Below are 27,621 nucleotides of genomic sequence, written 5' to 3' on the forward strand. Positions count from 1 at the left end.
GAGAATATACAGAGCTAGAAAAAGTGCAGATGATTATCAAAACAAATAGACTCAAACATTTCTTTTAGTTTGGAAAACTAGCGAGTGAGACTTATAATACATGCATGGCATGGAGAAATGGGCATGGAGATATTTTTCTCCTCCTTCTTAAAATATGAAAATTAGGGCTTATATAATGACTTTATTAGCTATTTGGAAATTACTGAAAACAAAGTTATTTGAGGGAGCTTTTGAACTACAAATATCGCCATCTATTTATTGGTTGAGATTCTGGTCAGTTTTTGTTGATTTTTAAACTTTTATATCATAGCTTTGCTATTTTTTTTACTTTGATTTAGTGAAATCAAAATGTTTTATTTGAGTTTATGCTATGGTTGTTTTAGAATCATTTGATGAAGCTGCCAAGAGTCTTTTGATTGTAGTGGAAAGAATATATATAAAAAGATTCATGGAGATCCAATCCATCTTGAAGATGGAAGCCTGGAAGACCAATTCTGCTTCTGGACTGGAAGAAGCACGCATGCCTTCAAATACATGCCTCAGGCATCCAATGGTGGTCAGGACAGAGATATGTCCAATTTCTGCATCCTCAGACTCATTTTTGTAAGAGAAAATCTTACAGTGTAAGGGCTCGGCTGACTTCTCCAATGCAAATTACCCTTTAACAACCTCAAGCCATAAATAATATAAAAATGTTTCTCAACTGTCAAAGATTCAGAAGATTATTTTGCCACAGAAGTCCCCAAAATCTGGTAGCTTCCTATTACAAATATTGACATAACAGTGTTCTTGGAAGTGTTAACCGCATCTAAACAAGTATTGTAAGATAATTCATTCAATACTAATTCTCTGAGAGTATTTAAATATCAGCAATGAACCTGGGTAATACCAAATATCTTTTCTCATTGCTTATTAATTAAATTTAATCAATACTCCAAACTTGATCTGAGATGTTCTGAGGAAGTAGGAGACTGACCGCTCTAGCAGTAATTCCAGGGAAGACTCTCAATAATCCAACGTTGCTATTCATGTTCATATGGATCTCAAATTTCTTCATAGTATTAGCTCTCCATATGGTCTCCCAATTAACTGTGAAAAAACAAAACAAAAAATAATCATTCATTCATGGAATATTCTTTCCTATTGTGTTCAAAATCTGCCTTACAGGAAATCTGATTAATATTTACACAAAAATAACTACCACCTTATATATACAACAGATCATACATAAGATCCAGAGTCACGCCAAGGGTGAGATGGGCAGCATATACATTTATTAAATAAATCAATAAAATCTAGTACCGTATAATTGAGTGAACTTTCAGCCACATAGCAAGGCATTTTTTCCTCTCCTCTGACATTCTCTTTGGCCCTGCAAATCTGCTTTGCACCCTCCCATTCCCTTCCTATTTTTTTCCAAATATTGAACATTCATGGGGGTTGTAGGTCGGATTTTATCTTCATTCTACCGATGAAACCATTCCATCAATGAAAGTGGGTAATTTAATACAATTCAGCCTTCATTCATCTGGAAAGGAAAAGTAAGTACTAAATTTTATTGCATTCAACTCTTGTGAGTCTCCTTTTCTTCTCATAGGTAAGTAGCATCTAAAATTTGCAATATTAACCCAACGGGGAGAGAATCTGCCTTATATTACTCTGAAAAGTTATGTGAGCATTAGTAGCACAGGATGACTCTTGCATAAAGGAAAATCATTTCCTTGAGTTCTGCCCAGTTATAGATCCAATATTGGGTCCTGTTCTGGGCTTAATTTCTCATAGGAATTTCAGGTTTCAGAAGGTCAATAAGAGATCATGTGTATGCACTTTTTAATAATAACAGCAGCAATAATGATGTGAAATACAACTAATCTTCACCTTTTCTGTTTCCAAAGAAAAGAGGAAAAAAGATTTTAAGGCCCAAGCATAGTATTTTATATTTATTTAACCATAGACATTAAATGCCATTCTTTATTTCAAAGAATAGTACAAAATTAAAATGAAGAACTATTTCAAAAGCATAACGTACAATTAGAAGATCCTGTGAAATTTAACGTTCTGAATTCTGGGAGGGGGGTGGACAACTGAGACACAGAACTTTATGATCTCAGGAGGGAGCTGTCAGAGGTCGTTTATGAGTATGCCTCTTATTAAAGAACAATTCTACCACTGCAATGTTTTAAGATCTTATTCTTTATCTATTTTTGCTCAATAATCGGGAACATGGGCATATACTGAGTTGTGGAAAGTGGACTGCCATTATTATCCATGGAAATGAAGTATCCAAAAATTGATCTGGGAAAACACTATGCAATGCATTCTGGTTAATGCACAAAAGTCTCAGCCAATTAGAACTGAAGAAGCCATTGGATTTTTGCACAACACCTGTTTATAACAGCCCGAGTTGAAAACCAATATGTCAACACATTCCAAATTGCCCGAATAATAATTTTCAAGTGCTCTGTTATTACAAAGATGTGAAGATGCTTCAACATAATTGATATATTCTGCTTCTCTAATCCCAGTTTCATTTTACCTACCTAGGGCAACAGTACCAACATGTGCCTGGGGGGTAGAGTGAAGCAAAGCAAGGCCACCTTGCCAGCCGTCTGCAATGTGACACATATTTCACACGTCTTTAAAAGACAGATGTTGTTACTCTTACCACTAAACATCTACAGAGTTTATAATGCAGTTACTAGTGATTAAATAAAATGGCAATGAATCAATTAAGTGTGATTATACATTGCAAGCCAGATGCCAGCTGTTTAACTAATAGTCATGTTTCAGTTCCGTTGCTGAAATGCCAAAACATTCATTATTAATTCTGAAAAATCTCACTATCCCTGTCTAGCAGACAATGAAACATAAGTAAGATTAGAAGAAAGCTATATCCACAAGATGCACATTCACGGACTATCCAAGATAATATCTAGTTAAGAAGTTGGAGAAAGATATGTTCATTTACACTATATTATTATATTTTATGAAGTATATTGGACTGAAAATTGCGTAGGGTCATTAAATATAAATAAATGCAAAATTAAATAAACATTAAAACACTAAAATAAAAAATATACAAATACAGAGGGATTGTTGATGCCCAAATCAGAATGTTTCTCTAGAGAACAGAGCTGTCCTAAACTGATATTATTCTGTCACGGTTGCATTGGCAGTAGCTTATCTATGCAGTGAATATTTTAAAATCTTGTATCTTTAACATTAACTTCAGGGAACTTTTGAATTAGGCCTCTTCAAAAGATCTCCGATGAGGATACAAGTATTACAACTGCTGGAATGTGACTCAGAAGAGATACTAGGGCAATTAAAAGTAGCACAGAAGTTTGTATTTCAGCAAGTTTCTGTTACCAGTTAAGCCCTATAATAGGAAGAATAAGACCTGATTTCAGTTTTGAAAGCAAAAGATACAGCATCATATTTCATGAAAGTATCATTATACCCGACTCAACTTTTTGTGGCAATTGTAGATTAATTTGTTTTCTGGCATCAGTATGGCTGGCATCAACTTTACCGGAAAGACTTTCTTTCTCAGAAGATGTGAAAAAGAATTATTGCCACGTTGAATGTGTCTGATTTAGTGTTAGAAACTGTGTATTTAATACTTTGGAATAATTAGAAACACCATTTTTGAGATGACACACATTAGCCATATTCACTTCAAATGAAAATACACAAGATAACCAGATGAAAATACACAATTGGGAGAGAAGCCATGGCAATGATTTTTTACATAGCTGTTTCTGAACTTGAATGTAACCAATTACCGGTACTTCTATTTCATTCATCCACTCATTCATTTGCTGAATTTCTATCCCATCATAACTCAGGGACATTTAGAAAGAGGGTCTCATAACTTTATCCTTACAATAACTTCGTGAGGTAGGCTGGCTTGACAATGAATATAATTTTTTAGTAAATTCAGTGGTTGCATGGGGACTTACAACTCAGCTCTCCATCTAGTTGCAATACCATAATTTCTACTTTACACTGGATTCCTTTCATTACAAAAAAGAGAGGGTGATTATACCAGCAATAACTATTGTTTTAATCCATAGAATGGTACTCTACAAGTTTGGGGCATTCCACCTCAAAAGTATCTCCCACCCCCAAATCATGCCACTAAATCTTTGTGACAATCCACAGTAAACATAATTTTCTTTAAATGGAGAAACAAACTGCAGCATATATTCTAGCAATGGCAACTCTACTAACAGGCACCCATGGGAATAGAAAAACAAATCTATCTTTATTTTGGAGCAAACTTCTATTGGGTTACACTAGTGTTTTTCAATCTTGGCAACTTTAAGATTTGTGGAATTCAACTTCCAGAATTTGAGGATTCTGGGAGCTTAACTCCATGAAGCTTAAAGTTGCTGAGCTTGGGAAACACTGAGTTGCACTCTTAATTATGAATAAGCCTTGATAATGTTCAGTTCAAGTTACAGTTAAATATACATACTATATATAGCCTCTGAGTAAAAACAATTTCATTAATGGGAAGCCAGATCTACTACATATATCATTTATGCCCCCAAGTAGCATTGTGGATGAGTCACAGTCCTGAATAATTATTGGGAAGACACAGTCATTCCCCCCAGCTCTCCACCAAGACCAACTCAGAACTACAAGGTAAAACTTTGAAGGACATGGTGGGTCCCTAGTACTTATGAAGTTCAGTCATCATCATCATCAAATACCAATAAACCTCTTAAGGTTAAAGGTAAATTTCTTTTTAAGGTGACAAGTTCAATTAAACTTATTTATTATTTGGGACAGATAAGGTTTTCTTTTCCTTACCCCTTAAATAAATTGTATTCCATGGGGAACATCATTATTAGCATGTAATGACTCTAGATTTACTAAGGTTATCTGCAAGGAATCAAAGAATAGAGTTGGCATAAATCAGATATTATATCATAAATCAGAGATGCACTGCCTTATCTAATAGTGTAAGACTGACTATTTTTGAGCTCTGTTTGTCTTCTTGTATGCTCAAATAGGTACTCTGATGATAGGGCATGAAAGGATGGAAAAACTGGCTATGAAGCTATTTAGCTAAGATCTAGCCATTGCTAAAACACAGTTTATCGTGTCAGATTCCTTGTCACTTGTTGCTGGAGATTTCCTCTGCCATCCTGAATTTAAACAAATTATTCAAGAGATGAATGGGCTTTTTTGCAACCAAAATGGCACACATTTTTCTCGTTATTGTTGTTGTTAAGATCATAGAAAATGAAGTCAGTAATGGCATGAAGCCACCAGAGAAAGAGTCAAAATGTCTGAACCATTTGGCATTGGTTTGAAAAATGTACAGGGCAAAAATAGAACTTACCGTATTTTTCGGAGTATAAGATGTACCTTTCCCCCCAAAAAAAGAGGGTGAAAATCTGGGTGTGTCTTATACTCCGAATGTAGCCCCACCCAGCTTCTCAAATGGAGGTTTCAGAGGCTGAAAAAAGCATCAGAAACAAAGCTTCAGAAAAGAAGCCCCCAAACAGAGCTTCAGAGGCTTTTTTTCTGAAGCTCTGCCTCTGAAAGCTCTGAGGCTTTCAGAGGCAGAAAAGAAAGCAAAAAAAAAAGCAAGGCACAGAGCTCACAACCAAGGAACCTGTTGCTAAAATTCACCTCTGGGAACAACTGATTGGGGGTATTTCGGGAGGCTGATCCACCTGCCAATCAGCTTTTTTCTTATTTTCCTCCCCAAAAACTAAGGTACATCTTATATTCCAGTGTGTTTTATACTCCGAAAAATACAGTAGCTTAAGATAACACTTTTTTCTTTTAAAAAAATTCTCATGTTTTTAAAAAAGGTTTGGGGGTTAAGGGATAAAATTACTTAAGCAATTGCCCTGAGGGGGTGAGAGTGGAGCAAATACACTTTCCAGAGAAAAATTCTGACCTGTCCATTTGTTAATAAAATGTTTTCAACTTTTTTTCCAGCACAACACTGTATAGTTTCCAGATTGTACCAGCAACCTGCTCTGACTTCAATAATCCAAGCATGTAAAAGAGGTTGTATTTCATTCAGTAAAAATAGTCCTTCACAATATGTAAATTCAATACAAATCTTAAATAATCCTAAACAAGCAAGGGTAGAAACCATTCCTACCTAAGATTCCAAATAGCTATTACTAACCAAATCAATGGAGTTAGATGCTTCAATATTCTAACTTTGTATAAGCAATCAGATTTTAGTTTCTGGACGTTTACATCTATGTAAACTTTCAGCAACAGGCACAAGTCACAATGATAAAAATTAAATCCATACACAACTTGATTTGTTATTTTCAAGGATTTTAGTAATTGTTAAGAATCATGGATATGTAACTTATGGGTCTGATTCCTAGTTCATTTTTCTGTTGATGCAGAAGGAAACTTTCTCCTGATTGAGATGGGACATTAATCATACAATCCAGAATCTTCCTGCCCAGGTAATCAAATATTCTCAGAAGCAGAACACAGACAAACTATGAAACTCCTAGATTTGTTCTAGACCCTCTGCTATGAGAGTGACCAAGCTGTTTCTTCTAGTAGTTGTTGCCAGTGCTTAGACATAAACAAGAGATAATAGCTGAAGAAACCAAAGACACTTTTTCATTAGCAAAAACTATATTTGAAAACAGGAAAAAATGATTTCTTAATGTCTATGGAGAGTCTAAATCATCAGTGTCATGATTGTCTCAAAAGTCCTTTTTCCAAAAGGCAACTGGACTTCGATTTTTTTTGTTGAAAACATTTTGTTTCTCATCCAAGAAGCTTCTTCATTTCATGATTCCTTACTTCAATCTAAACTAAAACACTTAGATGAGTCCATTCAAAGTTACAGTATTTGATCCCTAAAACACTACAGTAAGAACAGGGTAAATGCTCTCCTTAACAATGATCAGTGTGCTTATTATATCTCATGAGTTTGTTTCAGACTTGTAAGAAGCATTATTGAGTGATGAAGGCCATACTTGCCTAACCCAGTGACCTGATGGCTAGGGAATGTGACTGTTGTCATCCAACACATTAGGAAGGAACCAGTACTGGAAGACTGGACTTGTCACTAGCCCAATTGAGCACTCCAAATAAAACTATAGTAGTGGGCTGGAATGAACATGGTTTCTTCAAGAGCCAACAAAGGCCTGACATACACCTACACGCATTAATGACATGCAATCTGACATCTTAATTACATTGCATTTGAGATAATGTTATAATATCATGGCATTTCTGTTTTGATTTAGATCTGTGATACAAGCCACTTCATGTTGCACTCAGCAAGTGATGAAATGTAGATGTGGACATTAATACTTACACAAGCTGTTTGCCTTTTAGCTTTTTCTTCTTGTATTTTTTTTTAGTCACCTGAGAACTATTATGTAGTACAATAAGGGATTAGAAAGCTACATCAGGCCAGTAGAGTTTAGGGAACATTTTCCACCAAGAATATGCTTCTTCCTTAAATCAGCTACCATCATTTGGAGTATAGGGTGGTTTAACAACAGAATCATGCTTAGAATATTAACACTCCAGATGTTAAGATAAACTTAAAATATTATTAAACATATCATCATTCTGAAAATATTGTGATGTTCTCAATATCAGATGAACTGATCTCTCAAGTTTCCATGTCCACAGCTATTTTTAGAGCTTCGTAGATGTCACTACCTTAAATGGTAGTAAATATACTACTGTAGTATAGCAATAGCAATAGCACGTAGACTTATATACCGCTTCATACTGCTTTTACAGCCCTCTCTAAGCAGTTTACAGAGTCAGCATATTGCCCTCAACAATCTGGGTCCTCATACTATTGGCAACCAAAGTAGTGCTTGAAGAGATGGAATAAAGTTCAGACATCTTCTGAGTCCACATACTACCTCGATTGCCATATATAAGATGGCAGCTGAACACAGAGTACATTGCAACAATCTATTTAAGAGATTACTGGTGCATGTACTACTGATGTACAGCTATCTACACTCAGAAATGGACGAAGTTGACTAGTTGTGTATGCTGAACACTGACGTCACTGTGCCCCTAGTGAAAATTAGGCTTGAAAAACGATTTTATATGAGAATATCATCCTATTGGATTTAAAGCCAATTCCTAAAAATAAGAACTATTTAGCCAGAGAATTTCATCAGTTTTGATCCATTCCATCACAGCCTGAAATCACTGATACAGCAGTTCAAATGTGACTACTGGTTCCTTCGGGAGAGGCTGTTTGACTATTATCTATTTACTGATGAAACTTCACTCCAAATGTCAGAATGACTTCTACTAGCAACTTTCTATAGATATTCAAAAATACCAGGCAAGATGAACCTCGTGGAAGTACACACCACAACTGTTACAAGGCTTTACAAAAGTCACCCCATCACCAACCTCTTTTTGGAAACAGCATCAGGTAGGAATAGAAACAGCAACAGGTAGGAATGGAACCACTATAAAACAATCCCTCCAATTTTCAACTCACAGAGATGCTTCAGTATGATTCTACATCAACAGCATCAAAAACTAGAAGAATCAACAGAATGCCCTACTCCTATATAAAATTAATTACCAAGAGTAACTGTTGGAAATGTAAAGCACATAAAGGGACATACTATCATATATGGTGGTCATGTCCCAAAGCTAAAAAATTCTGGAACAATATAAAAATGCAAATGGAACAAATAATAACTCAAAAGGTGCCATTAAAGCCAGAAACTTATTTATTAGGAATACCTACAAGCAAATATGAAAAAGAAATAATATATTTAATAACACACATTTTGACTGCAGCAAGAATTATATACGCACAAAATTGGAAACAAGAAGAGGTCCCAACTCAAGAGAAATTAATATCCAAAATTATGGAATGCGCTGAGATGGATAAACTTACCAAGGCGATCCAAGGAAAGGAAGAATGAATATTATCTGGTCTGGCAAAAATGGTATAAATGGTTAGAGGGAAGTGAAAAAAAAGAGAAGAAGAAAGAAAGAAAAATTAAATAAAAGAAAAGATATCAATAGAGTAAAATAAATTTTTACATCAAATGAAATTTAAGAGACACGAGATATCAATAAAATAATATCATTATATAAGATGAGAGGAATATTGTATATTGAAGAATATAGGATATTGATATTGTAACAATTCAGATATTATAGGTAGATGTTATTAAGATGATGCTTGTTGTAAATTGTTTTAATTGCATTTATAAATGTATTATGTGGTTTCTTAAATTAATAAAAGTTAAAAAAAAAAAAAAGAGTAACCAAGCTATTTTCTGTGCTGGTCTGTGACGGATCCAGAAAAATCTGTAACATCCATTATTACTACAATTCACTAGTTATCAGTTCATCAAATCCTGCCCAAAAATGGAATGTTAACAGCAGATATTTCTGGATCCTCTTCAACAAGGGTCAGATCACTGATATCTTCAAATCTGTTGTCATCTTTCCTTCCATTAATGTGACATCCATTATTCTCTTAACTCATTCCAACATTGCTTGCTTCTGAAACCCACTAAGAACAAAGATCAAAAGGGCAGATAATCAAGAAAATATCTTGAACTTTGTCAATCTCCTCAAGTCTCACTGGTGAAAGTGATTCTATAGTAAATAGTCAGGTGGTATGCTGACAACTTCTCCTAATTTTGGCAGACTTTAGCAATTTTGCCAATAAAGCACGGGTGAAATGTTCTCGGTTCAGACCGGATCACCTGATTCGGTAGCAATGGAGGCGGGTGGTTCAGAGAACCGGTAGCAAAAATCCCTGCCCCCCCCCCATGCCCAGCTGAGCCACGCGATCATCAGAGGCTTTTTTTTTATTATTTTTAAAAGCATTTTTTCTACAACCTCTTCGGCAGAAAAAAATGCTTTTAAAAGTAAAAAAAAAACTCAGCTGGGATTGTCAGAGGCTTTTAAAAGCATTTTTTTTACAACCTCTTCGGCCAAAGCAGTTGTAGAAAAAATGGTTTTAAAAGTAAACAAAAAAAAAGTTGGCCACGCCTACCGTCACATTACCCACCCACTCACCAAGCCACGCCCACAGAACCAGTAGTAACAAACTTTAGATTTCACCACTGCAATAAAGTGCATGACAAACTCATTGCTTTGCTTCTGCCAATTAGAACTTGACAAAATGTCACATTCACAATCTTTGGAAAAGTTCAGCTGGGTAATTCAGTGGGACACAGTGGGTTCTTTGCCACCATAATTAGTGCTGTGAACACAAACATTGTCTTTGCCCTCATAAGTACCCTATAGTAAGTGCAATTATATTCACATTGAGACTGTTAACATCTATGTTTCAATTATATTTCCCTACATTTCATTCTTGTATGCTTTTCACTAAACCAAGGAGCCCTGTGAACTCTCACTACTTCTATAACTAAGGTTTTAATAGAGGAGGGATGCTATGTTGATCAGAAAACTCTACAAAGCTTTCAGGAACTGCTACAATTTCATAAGTCTTAGGAAGCATGCTAGATCCTCATTCCTGAAGATGAGAATGGCAATCTGGCTAAATCATAACAGGAAGTAATCCAATCATGACAAAGGAGTAATTTTCCCTCTTTAACTATCACTTCACTTTCCAGAAACTCAAAAGAAAAAAACTAGATCAGTTGCTGCATAGTGTATCTGGCTTCTGATGTATGTTTAATGGCCATGAAGTTAGTCCATTTCCAGGATCACTAGCATGGGCATTGAGATCCACAAGCACCAAAATCCTAAAATTCTAAGGACCATTTTGGAGAGCACCAGTGTAATCCATAAACTGTTGGATTAGCAACAAAGTACTCTGTTTCTCCCTCCCCCAACCCACGACTATACTCCCCCAAATATAGTCGCTGGGGAATTTGATTAATGGAGAAGGAATGTATTCCTTATAAAAGGTAAAGATAAAGGTTCCTCTCGCACATATGTGCTAGTCGTTCCCGACTCTAGGGAGCAGTGTTCATCTCCGTTTCAAAGCCGAAGAGCCAGCACTGTCCGAGGACATCTCCAGGATCAAGTGGCCAGCATCACTAAACGCCAAAGGCACATGGAACGCTGTTACCTTCCCACCAAAGGTGGTCCCTATTTTTCTACTTGCATTTTTTACGTGCTTTCGAACTGCTAGATTAGCAGAAACTGGGCCAAGTAACGGGAGCTCACTCCAGTACGTGGCACTAGGGATTCGAACCACTGAACTGCCGACCTTTTGATCGACAAGTTCAGCGTCTTAGCCACTGAGCCACCGCGTCCCCACATATCCCCTATAGATGACTGTAATTCTACCTCACAATTTACCTTGACGTTGTACAACATCTCTAGGCAGGTTTATATGGGTTAAATTCAGGCCACCCGGCTCTCCTATCCTGGTCTCTATAACACAACCCGACCAGCCTGCTGATCCACAAGAAGATCACGGATATAAAATACTTTTATATATTGAACTAATCTGGCATTCAGCAACTGAATTTAGGAGATGTGTAAGCCAACCGGTTTGACTACTGGATTTTGGTAACTGAGACCTAAGAGCAGCCCTAAGGGTGCTATATCTTCTGTGTCTGGGAAGAATGTTATAACCCCCCCCCCTTTTTTTTTCCTGGCCCACAGGTTGCCCTTCCCTTGGATATTGCAAGAAGACATGAGTCCGAGATAACCAGCAGGTGCACCCTGCTAATGATGGCATCCAAACACACGTTTGTAGATTTGGCTGAGTTCCTAATCCTTTAACAGCAGTCTGATGCGCAATAATTAAACATGTATAATAATTAAACATGTACTGGGATGAAGAAAAAGTGATGGGGAAAAATTTCACTTGCTTCATTTCCTCCCACTCTAGGTGGTGAAGATATATTACCCATCAGGTTACATAATCGAGTTAGGTTGCTTTTGCAGTCCTTGGGAGTGTAGACTTGAGAGGTTTACAAAAGCAGAAGCACTTACATTGGCTGCCTTCCATTATCCAGTATCTGGAAAGACTTTCATTTCAAAACACACAGAACAAGAAGAAGCAGGTCTCTCTATGGAGATCACGTACACAAGATGCTATTTAAGCTGTGAAAAGCCAACACACTATAAGTATTGCCAGCAAGGTCGCATGCAATAAAAGAAACCCTGTCCAAGAGCTGAAGAGACCAACTAATCTCCTCATACAGTATTCTAGAAAGCAGTAAAGCTGGATCCAGGCTGCCATACAGGTTTGAATTCTTTCCTTTAAAGGAGTACAATAGCTTTGAGAAGTGATCCCTCCCTAAGAGGGAGGGAGTGGGGAATCCATCTGCAAAATCAAACCTGAAATGCAACTTTCAGCTAGTTCCAATCTGCTGGGAAGACCTGACACTGTTTTTTCATCCCTTCCCTGCTAGGCTGAAAGTAGCTTAACCTCAATTACATAACTTTGCACGTTCATTCTGAGTACAGAGAGGCAGCAATGAGCTAGAAAACCATGGACAGCTAATGGTGAAATTTCTTGAACTGGCAAGGCAAGACACATACAAATAATACAAGACAAAGACACATACAAGATCAATAGAGCCACCTTCTCCTGGCCAGAACAAAATTATATATTCGCTATTACTGAAAATAACTGCAACAAGTTCTTATAAGCAAAGGTAGCCTAATCCATCCAAACAATAATGTTATGTATAAATATTCTTGTATTTATTTGGCAGGGGTGTTCAGAAGTGACTTGAGCTTTTTAAACTGAATAGGACTGCCTAAAACTGGTTGTTAAAAATTCTAGTTTAATGGTTCTAAGTTGATTTTTTTAAAAAAAACTTATGTGGTTAATGAAACAAATACGTGAATTAGACAAGACTATTAAACAGGGAACTCAGACTGGTCACAATTCGCTACTAAGCTATCCAATGGGTGTGGTTAAAAAATGTCAAGGTGATGGGACACAATGTTCCAATCAAACTTCTGGTTGTTGTTGGTTTAATGTGATACACATAAAAAAAGGGACAGGGCTTCACCTTTTTGATTATATCCCTGCTATTGACTCACAAATCTAGGTTTACTATCATGCTAGGCAAGGTAGTATTTCCTACGGCAGCTGAACATTACATGGTTTCTTTAAGGTCATCCAGACTGTTCTGAAGATCTATGTAGGAAAGCTAGCATCTCTCACAGATGGATACCCAGCTTCTGCCAAAAGACCACAGTTCCAACAAAGAACATCTAGTAAGTGGGATTCAAATTTGCACTCATATTTGTCATACTGAATATAGGGTTAGTTCTGGCTCTGGGAATCTCAATGGTCTACTTACCAAGAAAGTTATCTTTTTCTGCCTTAATGAAATCTCTGACAACTGTCTTAGCAAGTGACAGCATATGGCTGCCCTTGCTTGGTTTGGGCTCCCAAGCAGAGTTGGCCTGGTGGCATTTGGATTGGAGGCCTCCAGGGACTACCAGAGTTGTAGATTCAACTGGGAAGTTAAGAAGTCATCCTAGAAGAAAGTGGTGGCAAACCACTTTGTATTGATGCCAAGAAAACTGGATGGATATTTCTATGAAGCTACCAGAAGTCAAAATAAATGAAAGGAGACTTTTACTTAAGCTATGTGATATGGATGTAGTGCAATGGCACTAAGTCGTATTTGTTCTAAACATATCTCATTGAATATGTTTGGTTCATAAGTAAAGATTACAGACCATAATAGCTGTGCTATAACCATAAGTCAAAACTGAACAAGTCAGAATTGCTTTAGTCCAATATGTGAAATTGATATGTTTGTCCACTCTCTAGTGAAATCATTAGCACTAATTTAAAATCAAGGTGCAATTTTGCCAGGAGAACAGGGCAGGTGAAATGTTTATCCTTCCATTGGAGATTTAATTTATAAATATTGACTGCTAGGTTTCATCACTTTGGTTATAAAATCTTTTAATGCAATAAATCATGTACAATTAAAATGTAAATTTCATGCACGTCACTTTATGTTCTGTCTAATCCTATTCCTTAGCTGAAGAAGGACCATGGCATCAATGAGGAATTACAGAATTCTGTTATCTCTTCAACACGAACTGCTTGTGAACCCTGTTACTGAGGCATGAAGAGACGAATTCAGTTCAGGTTTATGCAACTTTAACTGAAGTGGAATTCAATTGTGCTTTTATTCTCCAAGGGCCTTGTGAATATGTTATGTCCTATTCTAACCAATAGAAGTATGTATTTCATCAATAAAAACGAACACTAGTCAACCCTTCTCCAGGGGATTATACATGGTATTCTGCTACAAGCAGAACTCACAAGACACTAAAAACACTCCTCTCAACAAGCTCACTTGAATTTACCACCTTTACCATTTCTACTTTTTTTAACCAGGCAGTAGCCAGACATCGCTTTAGGTTTGTTTGTCTGGTTGACAGCAAGTGAAATTGAAGGCCAGTGAGAAAATTCCTTGTCAATGGCATCTTTTAGCGGGACAACTGGAGAGACAATAAGGAGGAACAATTGGACAAACAGTTGCAATCAGTTGATAAACTATAAGCTATGTAAACCATGTCATTCAAAAGTGACATAAGAAATAGGCTTCATATCATGTCTGTTCTGAATAAAGAGAGAATTTAGGTGCTTATTGTAATACTGGCAAACAAACAAACAAACAAACAAACAAACAAAAATAACCTCATAAATAAAAGATAAAGATGCTTGAACAACCGGGACCCATGTGGCAACAATCCAGGAAAGGGTTACAGATTAACTACAGCCTGAAAGGTGAAATCACATCATTGCTTACTTATAATATCAACCTCAGCATTTGCAAGCGGAGGCAGGTTAGGTGAGGAAAAGGCACTGAAACTCCCTGCATCCATCTTAGTCACCCGGTTTCCCCTGTACAGTTTATTATCAAAGTACAGGCACACCTACAAGGATGAGAAAAGAAGCATGTCAGTGTGCAAACCTTGTAATTAAAAGATCCAGCAGATTAAAACATACACACACATAAAGTTGACTTTTCTTTCTATACAATGAAAGCTACTTTAGAGAGAGTTATAAATATAATTAGGGTTATGTAGGAGGGTTTTATCTCTGGGCTGCTTTGAAAAGTGCTGTGTCTCTTTTGGATTTTGACAACAAAATACAGGTAAACTCCTTGTGAGATTTCCTTCCAAGAACAGGTTTGGCAGCTCTCAAGGTTTGTGATGGATCTCTGAAGTTAAAGATATTTTTAAAGGGGATAGAATGGGCTTTTAATAATGTGCAAAATCCCTCCAGAAGTGTTGATGTTTCTGACAGAGCAGACAAAATTGAGTTATTTAGAAAGGTAAGTAGAAAGTGAGCCTACCTAGATATCAATCAGGTTTCTGGGTTTTCCTTTGTGCAGATTGTCACAGCCTATTGGTAGTTAGGGCACCACAGATTAATCCCAATGAAAATTCAGAGTGGGAAACCTTTTACTAAGTAAAAGATCACTCTAGACCAGGGCCAATGTTGAGTAATACTAAAAGCTGTATACTAGACACATGTGGAAGGTCATAGATTCAGCACATTTGAAATAATCTATGCATCTTCCTATCATATTTTATTCAAATAATTGGTAAATTTCAAGCCTGATGAAGTTGATTTTTGACATTTATGTTTTTGATGACTCTATATTAAGCAATGACACTGACATAGAAGGAGTACTCCTACTTATAGTAGTAGTAACTTTTGTTTATTTTAAAAGACTAATTGCGAGACTAGGCAGTATCTATACAACCATTAAAATGATTAGGAAATCCAATATTCTTATGTGTACTGCAGGAAACTACTATTTGTAATATTAGAACTCATCGACTCTAACATTCAAGCAGAATCTGCTATCCTGTAATTTCTCTAAGTGTTTCTTGTCCACTGCCAAGACCTGGACAACAGAAGTAGGAATCTCACCAATGAAAAACATAAGTATTATTTCCCATTAGAATTGTCAAGGAAGATACTGAAGTGACGGTTAGTTTTTGCCTTTTAGGATCGGCTACCAACAGTAACAGAATCAGCAGTTGAAACACTCTGCAGACCAGCACTTGGTACAGTAGCAATGAAGGTCTTGGAAAATATATCCTGAGGTTGGTACCTATAAAAAATTTTCCTGTGACATTCTATAAAAGTGAAATAACAAATATTGATGCTTTTGAACTTTGTTGTTGGAGATTTCTAAGACATCATTTATAGCTAAGAAATTGAACAAATGGATCACTGAACAAATCAACCCAGAGTTCTCACACAAGGCACAAAAGATCAGGCTTAGATTATCATACTATGAACATATTATGTAAGGGCTAAGTTTCAAGAGAAGCTCTATTGCTGGGAAAGATGATAGAGAAGTGGATGACAAATAGAAAAGGTGGATGGACTCAATTACAGCACTTTACAGCACTGCTAGAAGACGTGAAGGGTCAGGTTGGGGACAGAGCATCATGGATAAAATCTATGTATGCGGTCATTAAGACCAATTTGATGGCACATAATCAATTGCTTCTCATCATTTGAAAAGTCCAGCTCTATTGAGGAAGCCTAAAAGTGACTTTCTCTTTTTTAGCAGCCATATAGAATGGGTGGCGTGGTGTCTCAGCGGTTAAGAAGCTGAGCTCGTTGGTTGGAAAGCCAACAGTCCAGGTTCAAGACCTGAGTGCCATGTGATGGGATGAGCTCCCGTTCTCACTTCAGCTCTTGCCAACCCAGAAATTTGAAAGCAGGCAAAATGTGAGTAGATGAATAGGTACCACTTTGGTGGGAAAGTAACAGCGCTCCGTGATGTCATGCTGGCCACATGACCGCAGAAATGTCTTCAGACAGTGCTAGCTCAATGGCCTTGAAATGGAGATGAGCACTGCCTCCTAGAGTCAGCAACAATTAGCAGAGTAAAATCTGCAGGGACTCCTTTTTTTATATAGAATCATAGGGCTGGAACGGACCTTGGAGATCTTCTAAAATCTAATCCAATCCCCTGCCCAAGGCAGGAGTCCTTATTCTACCCTGGACAAATAATTGTCCAATCTTTTCCTAGAAACCACCAGCAATGGATTGCCCACAAATCTGCAAGACAAACTGTTTCACTGACTAATTGTTCTCACTGTCAGGAAATTTCTCCTTAGTTCCAGGTTGGATCTTCCTCTGACTAGCTTCTACCCATTGCTTCTTGTTCTGTTCTCAGGTGCTTTGGAGAACAAGTCAACTCCCTCTTCCCTATCACCGGTTTGGTGATCATGCGCTTCACATGCGTGCATGCACCAGACACACACACACATACCAGATGCACGCTGCATTCATGTGCACAATTAAACAGAAAATCACCTTCCGCGTTAGTGCTAGGGAATTAAAACAGCTGAGGTGCGGCAATCCGCTCTGCCATGCTAATCAGCTGCGAAAATAAAGGTAAGTAAAGTGTAGGAGTGGTGGGCGGGCCCAGCTGATCATCGGAGCGAACCAGTTCGTTCCCAGATGATCGTTGGAGCTACCAGTTCGCCCAAACCAGTAGAGTCCCATCCCTGCCCTTAATCATTCTTCATATGGTTTAGCCTCCAAACCTCTTATCACCTTTGTTGCTCTTCTCTGCACTCACTCTCTCTCTCTCTCTAGAACCTCGGCATCTTTTTTATATTGTGGTAAGCAGAACTGGATGCAGTATACCAGGTGTGCCCTTACTAATGAAATATAGACTGGTACTATTAATTCCTGTATGATGCCATCCCTGTGTTGATGCAGCCTAAGACTGCATTGGCTTTTTTGGCAGCTACATTGTACTGCTGGCTCATACTTAAGCAGTGATCCACCACACACCTGAATTCCTCTCATTGGTACTACTGTTGAGCCAGGTACTGCCTGTTCTGTACTTGTGTATTTGGTTTTCCCTTCTATATAGTAGTATTGAATCAACAGTGGATCAAGTCTTTTACATTGATATATTCATCTTTTTTTTAAAAAAATAATAAAGTTCCCTCTAATTGGTCTTTTGTTGCTGTTTGCATGATTTGATATTATTTTTATAAATCAAAATATTTCTGAAACAACCTCCCGACCACCCCAGTCATGATCTACAATGCAGCCCTTTCAGGGAACAAAGACTCTAAAAGCAAAATAAAATAAAATAAAAATGAGCAGACCTCAGGAATTACAAACTGTCCCGCAATCAACAGCGCCCCCAACAGGTTGGCTCTGCCATCATTCCTCAGTTCATATATTGGTATCTAGAAAAGAGAGAAATTGCCGTTCAAAAACTCATATACACTCAGCAGCAAGCGAGAGCAACTCCAGTCGACATAATACAAAGCGAGTGTAAAGCCATGCATAATTTATGAAACATTCTCTTAACGTATGATTTATTGGAACATGGATGCATTTCTTCATCTCAACTATGGCAGATGGTGGAATTTCTCGTTTGGAATGTAAAATATTTTCTCCCACACCTCATGAAATTATCCTTGAATTTTTAACCATACTCTTTTTGTTGGGGTGGGAGAGGGAATAATTCAAAGTGGAAGTGGGGTCCCTACAATCCTTCTCAACATCTAGCCTATTTCTTTGCATTTTATTTGTAAGCTTTAGCTAATGCAAAAGTCAAATTCCCACCAGGGGTTCGTGACAATCAGGAACAGTCTTATGGCAAGCAATCAAATAGCAAATGGTCTATAAAAGTAAGATATTTTACTGGATCCCCTTTTAATTGTCCTTTTTTCACAATAACCACCATATAGAACTAAGATGATTTTCAGTCAGTGGTGGTAATTTTTTACTACTGATTCTGTGGGCGTGGCTTGGTGGGCGTGGCAGGGGAAGGATACTGTAAAATCTCCATTCCCTCCCCACTCCAGGGGAAGGTTACTGCAAAATCCCCATTTCTTCCCAATCAGCTGGGACTCGGGAGGCAGAGAATAGATGGGGACGGAGCCAGTCAGAGGTGGTATTTACTGGTTCTCCGAACTACTCAATTTTTCCGCTACTGGTTCTCCAGAACTGGTCAGAACCTGCTGAATACCACCTCTGTTTTCGGTGGTGGTAAAATAGAAGGGATTCATTACTTCTTTCCAAAACATTGTTCCCTGATAGAAATCATCCCTTTCAAACTGTTGCAAGCCCCAGCAACAATAATGCCAAGTGTAAGGAGAAACAATTTGAATCAGGAAAAGGGAGAAGATTAAAAAAACAAAACAACAAACTTTAAGCAGTACCAATATCTCAATCAAACTAGCTGTCTTTCAGGATATCTCGTATTTAAAAAAGAACACCATACAAGGTCATGAATTGTCTCATTTCTCATTCACTGTATCCCATGTGCAAGTAGGGGGTGAAAAAACTGTAATGAGTAAGAATTTAAAAAAATGTATCTTCTATCAGTGGTGGTTTGCTACTAGTTTGCTCCATTTCGGGCGAACTGGTAGCGGCAGCAGCGGGAGGCCCCACCCACCCACCTGGACGTCTCTGTGCATGCTCAGAAGCTTCTACACATGCGCAGAAGTGCCGTGTGCGGGTGTTGTGGCACGCCAGCGGCCTGTGCAGATTGTGGCTGATCCCGACGACGAGGAGGCTGGTGTGGTGTCGCGCCAGCAGCCTGTGCAGCCGGCGCTCGAGTCGGACAGCGAGGAGGCTGAAGAGGATGTGGTGCCAGAGGCAGAGACTCAGCCAGGGCCTTCAGAACATCCAGTGGCTTCTTCAAGTGAAGAGAGTGAAGTGGAGGTGCCTATTCTCAATGCTCAAGCATGCAGGGCTGCCAAAAGGCAGGAGTGGCTACTCAGGAGGTCTCCTCGAGAGTAAGGCTTAGGGTTAATTGGCCACTCTCTTAGCCTATTTAAGTTCGCACACAGATAGCAAACATTGCTGGAAACAACGTTTGGTCCTACGCAGAGCATTTTGAGAGTGAGTTTTTTGTTACAACTTGGTTTCTGGGCTGATTGCCAACCCTTGTCGGACTTTGTTTAATCTCTGTAATTCGTAGCAGGCTGATAAGGACATTTGTGGTTAAAGCCTGCATTTTGAAAGGAGTCTGTTTGTATTAAATGGAGTTTTTGGAGCTGTGTGGGTGTGCTACACTTCTTGGGACCCGTAGCTGGGGCAGAACAGTGAGCGCAAGCACGCATGCACCCACGAGCAAACCGGTAGCGACGGGATTTGAATCCCACTACTGTCTTCTATGGTCAAAACTTATTTTTCAACATAAATGTATTGCTTAACTGAAAATTTCTTACCTGAGATCCTGTCAAGATTACGGTTTTGCCCAGGTTCTCACACATGAAGGACAATGCTGAAGATGTATAAGCCATTGTGTCTGTGCCATGGAGTATCACAAATCCGTCATACTTCTCATAGTTTGCCTGCCAATTTTTTAAAAAAATTTATTGTGGTGAGAGAAACAGTCAAAGAGACAAAGTAATTTAAATAATACAAACTTTTTGAGAATTGTGGGGAATAAAATGGTATTTAAGGGTCAAGTTGAGGGTAGACAGATTTCACGGTTGTTGCATTTATATCAATACAATCAACACCAACCAAGCACAAAAGTTATTAATTTAGAATTAAATAGCAGAGGGCAAGGTAAACTAAAACCAATATAATTTAGTTTGCTTTCAGTACCACAACAAAATGAAACAGAGTTCTCATTTATAGTAGAGGTGTTCTTTCAGTGCAGATGATATTAGAATTTGTCTGATCTCTAACAAGTAGGTAGAGAGGAAAAATTGTCTATCCAAAGGATAACCTTTTAAAAGGTTATCATGACCAAACATTCCAAGATGGCGTACACTAAATGAGTTGTATGTGTTGCCCGAGACTAAAGGAGTCAGCATCAGTTAGAGGATATTCAAGATGGAGGAATGACTGAATGATGTGGAGACTTATGATCTGTTCTCTATCAGGCAGGTCTGCCTGCCCATATAGAATAAAGACTTTTTCCCCCATCCTCACAGAAATAGATGCTAAAACATAAACTGGAAAATAAAAACAAAGGAAGGACTTGAAAAATCCCAATAGGGGACAGCCCTTAGTGTATATCTGACCAATACAAGAAATACAATCAATAACCTCTTATTTATTTGAGTATGCCTGTCTAGCTTCTAAGAAAAAAGCATAATTAATTCTTAAAGAATACAGACAACATAAAATCTAGTGAGATGTTTTTTTCAGTCACTAATTATGACAACATTCAAAGACTTGTTCTTCGGTGTATAAATATTAATGATCTGTCCTTAACCAGAGGAAGACTGCTAATTAAGAAAAGCTTAGCAGTAGCTTTAAAACAGGAATGTTAACATATGTAAATGAATCATATGGTCTGATTCCTTGTTCTTGCTTTTACTTTGGGGATTATACCATTTATGGGAGCAGACTAAGCAAACCGGAGCTATTGTAATAGTAGATATGGAAGAAATGCCATCCTTAACAGACGCTAAATGCTAATGGAAGACTGCCCTCATCTGTTCAAAAGACAGTACAGAAAATACACAGGCACGCACATACACACAGAGTTTTCTTTAAATAAAATTAGAAATTTACATAGTCAAAGAATGAATAGACACTTTTTCTATTAGTTCCAGAAATATAGATGCAATTGAAAGTGCTTTATCTCCCAGATGCTTAATGATAAATTCTAAGATATCATATGCCAAACTTAAAATAATATAATTAGTGGTACCCAGAATCAACTCATTGATTTTTCTGGTCCAGGACTAATTGTCTGACAGGCAATAGGTTTCTAAGATTTCAAGCAAGCCCTTCTCATCACCTGACTTCTTTTAAATTGGAGATGCCATGTTTATTGCCATTGTACTACGACATCTGACCTCCCATAATGTGGAAGACAACATTATTTATATCTAATTTTTTTCCCCTGAGGTAGAATTGGCAACAATTCTTTGTTCTCATGCCTGAAATAATTACAGTTTTCAATGGAGCAAAGGAAAGTAGATCAAAAGTAGATTAAATTGTAGGAAGCTTTCAAATTAGGATTTCTGGCTTACAATGGCAAATATATTTGGAAATATTAATTTGTTATTTATTTATTCTTTTATCTGTCCAACAACAAAGTTCTCTGGACAGATAACAAAATCATGCAGTCAAAACCAGTGGTGAAATTCAAATTTTTTTACTACCAGTTCTGTGGGCATGGCTTGATGGGCATGGTGTGGCTTGATGGGCGTGGCTTGGTGGGCGTGGCAGGGGAAGGTTACGGCAAAATCTCCATTTTCACCCCACTCCAGAGGAAGAATACTGCAAAATCCCCATTCCCTCCCCATTCCTGGGGGAAGGATATTGCAAAATCTCCATTCCCAACCCACTCTGGGGCCAGCCAGATTTGGTATTTGCTGGTTCTCCAAACTACTCAAAATTTCCGTTACTGGTTCACCAAACTACTCAAAATTTCCGCTACCGGTTCTCCAGAACCTGTCAGATACTGCTGGATTTCACTCCTGGTGAAAACAGTGAGAAACATTAATATAGCAAGATGGATTAAAAAATTTTAAAAAATAAATATCTTCAATATCTAGCCTGGCATTAATTGCTTAATTTTCTTAGTTGTCCTCTTATATTGTAAAATATAAGTATTAAATGGTATACTTCAAGTATGCTTTTGTACAGGTTTAAGAACTAATTTATTTAATTCAGTAATTGGAATCACACATCCCAATTAGCCATTAGTTTACTTATATTGGGCTTCCTGAATAAACCACCATTGATTGCATTCATACAGTACCCAGCCTAAAGCAAACAACCCACATGATGGCTTAGCATAATGTGTGAACTCACCAGTCTGTAAACATTATAATGCAACAACTGCTGAGCTGTCCTCTTGGGTATGATTCTACCTCCAGGAGTAACTATTTTACGTTTAGCTCCCATTGGAGTTTACTTACACCACTGTGCACTGTGAAAGAATCAGACTTAAGCATCCTTTAAGGAACCCATCCAAAATGTAACTCACTGGTTCAAGCATGATTTTAAATTAGAAAAGAACAAGCTGGGGCAGGAAGGAGGGAAGGAGGGAGGGAGGGAGGGAGGGAGGGAGGGAGGGAAGGAAGGAAGGAAGGAAGGAAGGAAGGAAGGAAGGAAGGAAGGAAGGAAGGAAGGACGGACTTTAATATGTTTAGTTCTGGATGATGTTGCATTACTCTAAATAGACCTCAGTCCAGTGGTGAGTTCCTCCCGGTTCGGCCTGGTTCTCCCGAGCCGGTAGCGGTGGCGATATGACATCACTGAACCGGTTCTGCCCTCCCGCCCCTCTGCCTTTGCAGAAACGGGGTGGGCAGTTTGTATGGAGGATTGGTCGGGGGGATTCGCGGCCCTCCGGGATGAAGAGCAAGGCAAAAGAAGGCTCCGAGGTTCACCTGGGCAGTCAAGCCAGAGGGAAACTCAAACCGTTGGGGGCTTCAGAAAGGCAGAATGTGCTTTTGTGCAGCTCCTGGCTTCTGTGACATTCTGTGAAAGACAGAATGTGCTTCTGTGTCAGAATGTGGAGCTCCTGGCTCTAACAGTGAGTGATGTGAGTGAGGTCAAACTGGCCATGCCCACCCAGTCACACGCCCACCCAGTCACATGCCCACCAAGCCACGCCCACCAAGCCACGCCCACAGAACCTGTAGCAAAAGAATTTAGATTTCACCCCTGATCTAGACTATTGAGATTTGTGACATTGCACAACATTTCAAGTGTGGGTAGTTGAGAAAAAAAGTCATGTAATCAATCTGCCATAGGGAACGGCCACTCTTGCAAAGGGAACATCGTGGTGCCCCAGAAGAGAAGAGAATCAGGACTTGGGATGCAGAAACTCAGGATCCCACATGCTGGACTTCTCGGGAATGTCCTCAAATACAATAGTAAATAAATAAAGAGATAATTATGAAGTCCAGTATTTAAAATAGCCTTACTGATGCTTTTGAACTCTGATGTTGGAGAAGACTCCTAAGAACAATGGGGGCAGCCAAGAAAACAAACCAATGGATCATTGAACAAATCAACCTGAAGTTCTCACTTGAGGCACAAATGACCAGGTTGAAATTAACCTTCAGATATCTCATACAAAGGTCTGGCTCTCTAGAGAAGGCTGTTGTGCTGGGAAAAGATGGAAGGAAAGGGAAGAAGAAGACAACCAGCCAAAAGGTGGATAGTCTCAGCTACTAGGCAATAAGTGTACTATTGGAAGATCCAAAAACCAGGTTAGGAACGGACTGTTATGGAGGAAATCTATCCATGTGGTCACTAAGAATTGATAGCAACTTGACAATACTTAATCAATGCATCAAAAGTGCACTACTGCATAGCAGATCTTTGATTTCCACTAACAAATGAAAATGATTTTTTTCTAAACCACTAATACATTAGCCTCTAGAAGCTCGAACATATACCAAAGAACAGAAATATCAGTACAAATACACCTTATACAATTTATACACCTTATACAATTTATATAGTTTATACACTTTAGATAGAACCGGCTGGGAATTCTGGGAGCGACAATCCAAACAAAGCAGTTATCAGTCCTTAGAACCTTTTCCCCCCAAACCTGCTACTTTTAACTCCACTGAACAGAAACTTCAGTGATTAAATACTTCTGTGTCCAGAGAACATGTTCTTTATCCAGAAAGTTATGGGATATGACACTCATCATTCCACTGAATTCTATTTTTAAAATTTCATTGTGTTTCGATAATGCCAGATTGCTCTGTAAATTGCTTATTCTTCTGCAAATTTTCACTGGCATGCCATCTGTAAATCTTGCAGAGTAAAAAGCAGCAATATACTACCATCTTGTGGTCATATGAATTTTAGCAGAAAGGTTTTAAAAACCTGTTTTAAGTGACTCATAGTATTATAGAATTATAGAACTGGAAGTCACTTAACGTTACATCAGCTTTCATTCTACTCATTCCTTTTCCTAGAACAGTGCTCCTTAAAGTGTGATCTTGGAGATAATATAAGATCCTTTCAGGGGTCCATGAAATCACCATTATTTGCCACATATTGCAGCTACAGGTAGTCCTCGGTTTACAACAGTTCATTTAGTGATTGTTCAGTCACAATGGCAATGAAAAAGTGACTTAGCCAGTGGTGGGTTGCTCCCAGTTTGGTCTGGTTCTTGTGAACCAGTAGTAAAAGCTGTGAGAGGCTCCGCCCACCACCCAGACGTCATCATGGACAATCTGCGCATGCGCTGTGAACCGGTAGTAAAAATATGTAGAACCCATCCCTGTTTTTCACATTTATGACTATTGCAGCATCCCCATGGTCACATGATCAAAATTCAGATGCTTAGCAACTGACTCATATTTAGGAAGATTGCAGTGTTATGGGATCATGTGATCAGCAACCTTCTGACCAACAATGGGGAATGCAGATTCACTTAACAATCATGTTACTAACTTAACAAATGCAATGATTCACTTGACAACTGTGACAAAAAATTCATGAAATGGGGCAAACTCACTTAGCAACATAGATTTTGGGTTCAATTGTGGCCATAACTCAAAGACTACCTGTATTTAACTCAATGTTATTTTTTATCATTATTTTTATCAGTTAAAATTATAGTTTTTTCATAAAAACATTTTATTTATATCAATATCTAATGGATTTAATATAGTTATTTTACATGATTCAATTCTACAAATGCATCCATTTTCATTTTTAATTTGATTAATATAACCCATACAAACCAAAGCTTTTTTGCGGTTAGTCCTCTATAATATTTAGAAGTAAGAAGCGGTCTGAGAACAAAATATTTAAGAAACAGTCCTAGAGCAATCTTGGAAGCAGGATCTTAGTTTTTAGAAGAACATTTGTGTATAAAAAAGAATTGTTTAAGGGATGCTGGGCCATAACTATTGTTGTTCCAATGTCGTTCTCGGGAGTTTGCGCCAACTCATTCCTCACAAAAGAAATCAGTAATAATGGAAATAGGGAAAATGGAAGATGGCATATAATAGTATGAGTTTAATAGGCAGCCATGTGAATCACACAACTTGTCAATTAAGAGAATTGGTTGGCTTTGACTATGTAATCATCTCAGTTAAAAATAAATTAAGGATTTGAAAGAACTGAAGTTTTGGTGCTATATTAGGCAATTGATCAGAAATAATATCTGAGTTATTGATCATAGGGTGATTATGTATCTGTGACTAATAACAAATTATTTATTTTTAAAAGTTACCTCAAGGCACCTGGCAATTTTGTCCCATTCAGATGGTGTCATATTTGAAGAATCTAGTAGAGGAGAAAGTTCCAGGATGGTGTAGATAATTCTTTTATCCTGGTTGGAAGATCTGTCATAAAAAGAACATCTTCTGAAATAAACTGTTTTAACAATATTGTTTTTCAGATCACTCTGGACAAAAGTATCAAGTTATAGTTGATGAGAAAATCTACAAACAGAATGGCTTTCATGCAAGATATTCCTGGCAACTTGTGAATGGTTGACCTGATACAGATGCAAGCAAGCTTCAACACCCACCGTCATTCTGAAGTTGGGCAGCACCTAAACTGAATAAATAAATTGAATTAAACCCCTATACCCCTCTTTGCCTGTCACTGTGCAAATTCATTTTCCCTCACTCTCAGCCTCCTGAGGCGCCACCGTTCCATATTGTTCTATCGTTTAATTCTCTGCACCCATCCTCAACTTCAAGTTTTACCAATTCCACAAAATATAAAACTCCAAATCTTCTTTTGCACTAAGTACACAAAAGCACCATCTTTTTTTTTAAACTGTACTAAAGTAGTGAGGTTTTCCTTTAAAAATCAGCATTAATTTAAACAAATTCAATCATTTTCCATCTATTTGATAGTTATCTATTCTATAACTGTCTGGTTTGGTATAGAAACCAAACAGGACAGATACAGACTCCAATGGATATTAAGATTGCAGAAAGAACAATTGCAACTAACCTGCCTTCCATAGAAGACCTCTACATTGTGCAGGTTAGAAGGATGGCTGAGAAAATATCTACCGACCCCTCACATCCTGGTCATTAACTGTTTCAACACCTTCCCTCAGGGCGACGCTATAAGTAAGGCATTGTATGGCAAAACAACTAGGCACAGGGACAATTTTTCCCCTCATGCCTTCATTCTACTGAACACATAATTCTCTGTGCTGCTTAATGTCTATTAATCCATGTAGTGTGGCTGTGGTATTATTTATTCTTATTATTATCTTCTTTACTCCCTCTTTTACTGATAATATTATTATTATTCTTTTGCTTTGCATGTACACTGAGTACTTCTGTATGGAGACAAACTCCTTGGGTATCTAATCACACTTAGTCAAATAAAGTATTCAATTTAATTTAATTTTAATTAATTTAGATAATTGGCCAGGTATTTGCAATTGGGCAGTTCCAATCCCAATATATCAGGAGAGAGTCTCAGGTTGGAAAGGGTTATTCTAGACACAATCTTAAATATTTTTTTAAAAAATATCCAGGATGCTTCACAGGAAATTCAAAAACTCATTAAACAAAAACATTCCAGTATTCCAAATACATACGGAAGTACCAAAGTGTCAACTCCAAGGCGGTTATATAGTTCGGTTTCCTTGGCATATGTTGCATCATGGAGTATGGTCATCTTCTTCAGAGCTTCTGCAAGCTTGTTAGCTTCAGGGACAAGACCTGAGAAATAAAATAAATCATGAATAAAACAATTTTCTCTGAATGTTTATCTGAACT

The 27,621-nt window shown here is 37.8% G+C and overlaps 1 protein-coding gene and 1 long non-coding RNA gene across 2 annotated transcripts in view; one reads left to right on the plus strand and one right to left on the minus strand.

The window, feature by feature from the left end:
* ASPG (asparaginase) overlaps positions 1–27,621 on the minus strand; it is an 82,092-nt gene that overhangs the window by 51,336 nt on the left and 3,135 nt on the right. Inside the window, exons 2-7 of the mRNA XM_034418561.3 lie at positions 27,441–27,564; positions 26,106–26,217; positions 20,155–20,280; positions 18,076–18,159; positions 14,730–14,856; positions 977–1,089 (exon numbers count right to left, since the gene is read on the minus strand). Of these exons, the coding sequence (XP_034274452.2) occupies positions 977–1,089; positions 14,730–14,856; positions 18,076–18,159; positions 20,155–20,280; positions 26,106–26,217; positions 27,441–27,564 (686 nt within the window). The remainder of the gene's footprint in view (positions 1–976; positions 1,090–14,729; positions 14,857–18,075; positions 18,160–20,154; positions 20,281–26,105; positions 26,218–27,440; positions 27,565–27,621) is intronic.
* On the plus strand, positions 15,083–26,461 carry LOC148116387 (uncharacterized). Its single transcript, XR_015728374.1, has 3 exons — positions 15,083–15,257; positions 15,942–16,038; positions 26,274–26,461. It is a non-coding gene; the product is annotated as an uncharacterized LOC148116387 (long non-coding RNA).

Source organism: Pantherophis guttatus, chromosome 1 (assembly GCF_059756535.1).
Source record: "Pantherophis guttatus breed Tessera chromosome 1, ASM5975653v1, whole genome shotgun sequence".
Taxonomy (NCBI): domain Eukaryota; kingdom Metazoa; phylum Chordata; class Lepidosauria; order Squamata; family Colubridae; genus Pantherophis; species Pantherophis guttatus.